Source organism: Phaethon lepturus, unplaced genomic scaffold (assembly GCF_000687285.1).
Source record: "Phaethon lepturus isolate BGI_N335 unplaced genomic scaffold, ASM68728v1 scaffold3161, whole genome shotgun sequence".
Lineage (NCBI taxonomy): Eukaryota > Metazoa > Chordata > Aves > Phaethontiformes > Phaethontidae > Phaethon > Phaethon lepturus.
This window is the reverse complement of record NW_010515390.1, coordinates 123,654-127,955: the sequence shown is the minus strand read 5'-3', so window position 1 is coordinate 127,955 and position 4,302 is coordinate 123,654. Positions and strand designations below refer to the sequence as shown.

Genomic DNA, 4,302 nt, shown 5'->3' with positions numbered 1-4,302 from the left:
TCCCTACAAATAAGGATTTTTTTTTTAATACAGTTATTCCAAAGATACTCACTGAGATGGACTTGATCATGGTGCTCATCTACTCTGCAAGGCTCAAACCTAAATCACTGTTCAACATCTATGGAAATATATGAGAGACAAGGAGTTTTAACTCATTGGACGCTGGTATATCATACTGCACTTTTAGCTAAAGTTTAAAGGGATGCAATAATAGCCAAGATTAATGCTCTGTATGTCAGAGTATTCATTTTTTTGCAGCACAGTTCCAGTCTCTCTACCTGTAGCTTCAAGTACACCCTGGTTCCACCCTAAGCTCCGCCTGCTGCTGGGCAGATATTGAGCAGGAAACACCATTTCTCAGGGTACTTGTTCCCCAGCCTGTTTATTTCAATCATACCACCAATTCTAGGGCTATTCATGTCTGTGTTAGGAGGTGGAACTCGCCTTGACAATTAGGTCCTCTGCTATTTTAATGGTAGGTAATGGGACTAAGGTAAATATATTTGTGGAAAAAAACCCCTACATTATGAATCAGGTTTAATATAGTAGAAACACTTTAATGCTTATTCAGGCAAAATGTCACAGCAGATATGATAATTCTAGAGTAAACCATTGACAGCAACACATGCGCTTTCACTGGAATTCAAACATGGTAATTCTTTTATTTTCTTACTCCATAAATTTTGATGTGTATGAGCAAGCAATGCTTCCATGTCAATCTCAATTCTCTTCTTTCACATACCTAGAGATGCTAGATATATTTTAAAGTTAAATAATGAAAAATGTACTTTGGTACCTGTTGTAGTCTGCATTCCTTTTGTTTATTCCTGATTACATGGATCATATATAGTGTTGGAAAAAATTTATTCAGAGAACTCGTTTAAATAAAAATCAATTTGCAAATTGTACCAATGACTTTGTACAGACATATATATGTACATAGACATGTAAAAAATAGAAAACATACAGGAAAATTTCCACTTGATACATTTGAAAAATATTAAGATTTGGAAAACATTAAGACATCTGGGTGTACAGCACATGTAAACCATTTTGTGGTGAAAAACAGTGATGAATTGCACATTTGCTGATATCAGCTACAGTATAACAGTCAGCTCTTTTCATCATTATAGCTGATGCTTCAGCAATAGGCTTTGATTAAAAAAACCCCAAACATTAAAACCCAGTTCATTCTTTAAAAACATTTGTGTACAGAACAATAACAGTAACAGCATGTGGATTTAAATGAGCTACAAAAAAAAATCTGAACAGAAGCAGAATTGTAATACACCTATCATTGATCATCTTAATACCAAAAACATCTGGCTGCATTTTACATATACTAATATTAATGACATGATATTAAATCCTTCAGCTTTAAGGTTGTGCAGCCCTGGAGTTCCAGACCCAATATTATATATTATGTCATTTGCATACAATTATATTCCTTAGATAATCATATTGCTCAAAAACCAAATGCTGACATTTTCAGTATTTATGCACAGCTCCTGACCCATCTCTCATGTAAAGCTCCATGCCAGGGAGAACCTCACACAGAAATTCAGGCACATTTACTGTAAGCACAGCAGCAGCATATTATACAGAAACAGAGATAATTATCCTGTCTCACTAAATGTAATGTCATTGTCTAAATTAGGAGCTTTGTTGATATAGTGGAAGGTCTCCTAAATTAGATATGCCAAATCCTCTTTTTGAGGATTGTCCTATCATCTAGGGAAGCCAAACTCCACATTGCATGACAGTTTCCCATCATATCTCTACATATCTTATCTGAAAGAGCAAGAATTCACAAAACTTTAGCTGGGGATACAGACTGTGCTGGGTTTAAGGATCTTTGGCAAATCCTAAACGCAGTGTCATGAATTTCTAGCCCTGCTCTATGTGCTACTAAAGCCAATAACATAGTGATTAGTTCTGTGCTATAATTTGTTTATTCCCTGACATTGCTGTGGTTTCCTTTCCCAAAAGCAGTAGAAGCTAGTGGAGGATTATAAGCAAAATTGTGAAGGGGGAAACGTGTCACAGAGCTTGGCAGATCCTTCATGAGACTCATACTTACCTGGTTCTGATTCCCTTCTCCAGTCCATGGTGGGAGAGAGTGGTGCCTTGGTTGCCTGTTCCATGACTGGATTCATAAAAATGCATAACTGGATAATTTGTAGGGATAACAGTCTTATGGGGTGCCATTAACCCATCACCGAGCTGCTAAGGCTAGACCATGCTTGGTTTCCCATCAGGGCACCACAACTGTGAATGAGTGGGCTGCCAGCGCTGTGGCAGGGGATCAGCAGACAGTTCCCTCCTGTGGTGGTAAAACCTCTCCCTGAGGTTTCACCCCAAGCAGGTCTGCAAACATCAGTGATGTAGCTGGGCTACAGCATGAAACTGGAGTTCAGAGAAGGTCTTGTCCCTGCCAAGCATGAGATGGAGGCAGTATATTCTGCTCCCATCACATCGCACACTCCTCACGACAGTTTAAAAACCAGATCCCAAAGTTCTTACGTGTGGTTGCAAAGGGGTTTTTTCTTCTGTTTGTGGTACTGGCTTAACACATTGGCAAATATTTTATAAAAAATCATAAAAGAAATGGCACTTTCATGTGGGGACAATACTTGCTTGGCTTACAGGCCAAGGTAGACACTGAAGCACGTATCTGAGCAGTCTTCCTGCATATGGCCACTCACCTAAACTGGGGCCATAAATAAGGTTATGTTAACATATTCACTATATTTACATGCTACATCAAGACTGTTATAATCATTCTCAAGTCTAAAGTAATCTCTCTCTATATTAGCTTTAGAACATGCAAAAAGTAGAGTAGACGTGTTCCACCTAAGATACAAAGACGGGGTGTGTTTTCACTAAAAACACTAGAATTCAAAACTTGGTGTCATCAGTAAAATGCTAATAGATGTTTTCAAATTGTATAAACCAAGTGTATAAATAGAAAAGTTGTGATATTGAAGGGGAACCCACCCACATAAAATAAAACTCTTTAAAATGGAATGTAGCCAGTTTCGAAATACATTCAAATATTACAGTGTCTCTATAAATAGAAAACTAGATAGTGTTGAAGAGCTAAAGCAGTCCTTTCCAAATCGTTCAAGTGTATATATTTCTCTCTCTTTACTATCATTAATACACAGTTGCTTGAGCTACAGCTGTTCTAGCCTTTGGCAACAGTTCAAGTAACTTCCCCTCTTCTCTCCTTTGCAACCCTCCATCTTCCATTTTGACGCCACAGAGCTGTCGGGGCATATCTTGATTTCATAAAGTTTTATGCAAAATGCCACATGTCCCAAACTCTGTTGGTGTGTGTGCAGCCAAGGTAGCACGTCATAAATTCACCATGGTCCTTCAGTTGTCACTCAGGTAGTGGCACATCTCTAGTCCCAGTGCTATATCCAGGAGAGGCTACGTGCTGACAAGCTCCCTCTTACTTGCACAGAGCCTGCTGAGAAGGATTTCAGAATAAACTTGATTTATTGGACCTCGGACATGATATGGCGACTGAGAATTTGTTGCATAGTCCTGCAGTTGTGATGGCTTGCTTTGACTGCCGAAATATTTCCCCAGTGTATAGTGCCTTGACAACGTCATTGTTATGTGTGGACTTTTTTCAGGAGGATTGGATTTCACCACCTGCAAAAGAAGTGACATATGTGAGTGCTTTCTGCCTGTACCTAGAAAGATACACAGCTGTGTGTACAAAAATGCTGAGACAGTTCTCCACAAAGCACGTTCTGAAAATACTCTTACCTTGAGCTGCAAGTTGCTCACAAACAGTATTTTAGTGGCCCAATTTGTTATCTTAAATGTTAATTAAAGTGCAAGATCTTATTCACTAAAACCTTAACATTTAAATATATAGGCCCATTATACTCCGTCGGTTGATTCTGTAATGACTTTGTGTATTAGACCCTGTTCTCTTCATTAGGGACAATTTACCTGAACAACAAAATTCGTACTTAACAGCTTGTCTGTATATTAACCATGGGAAAAAAATAAACTCAGGACAGTCCCGACTTTCAGGAAGGTTTAAATCCTGCTCTTATCCCAGGCACTTGAGGAACATATGCTGTGCCTCAGCTGTGAGCCCTGTGAGAATGTCTCACTTTCAGGTCTTGATGCAAACCTGGCCCAGCTCCATGCCGAGATGAAAAAGCTCATGTGTCATGTTTCTCCAAGAAGGGAGTTACAGTGCAATTTAACATTTCTCTCCCTGGGGTATCACACTGACATAACCACAATGTGGTTCAGTAACTTAGCGGAGAAGAACGC

The 4,302-nt window shown here is 38.9% G+C and overlaps 1 protein-coding gene across 1 annotated transcript in view; it reads right to left on the bottom strand.

Annotated features, from left to right (window-relative positions):
• Positions 1 to 2,942: 2,942 nt before the first annotated feature.
• The window catches only part of CPED1 (cadherin-like and PC-esterase domain containing 1), a gene marked incomplete at its 5' end in the record, with an annotated part of 113,725 nt that continues 112,365 nt past the window's right edge, over positions 2,943 to 4,302 (bottom strand). The window contains one exon of the mRNA XM_010295753.1: positions 2,943 to 3,663. Within this exon, the coding sequence (XP_010294055.1) occupies positions 3,436 to 3,663 (228 nt within the window). The remainder of the gene's footprint in view (positions 3,664 to 4,302) is intronic.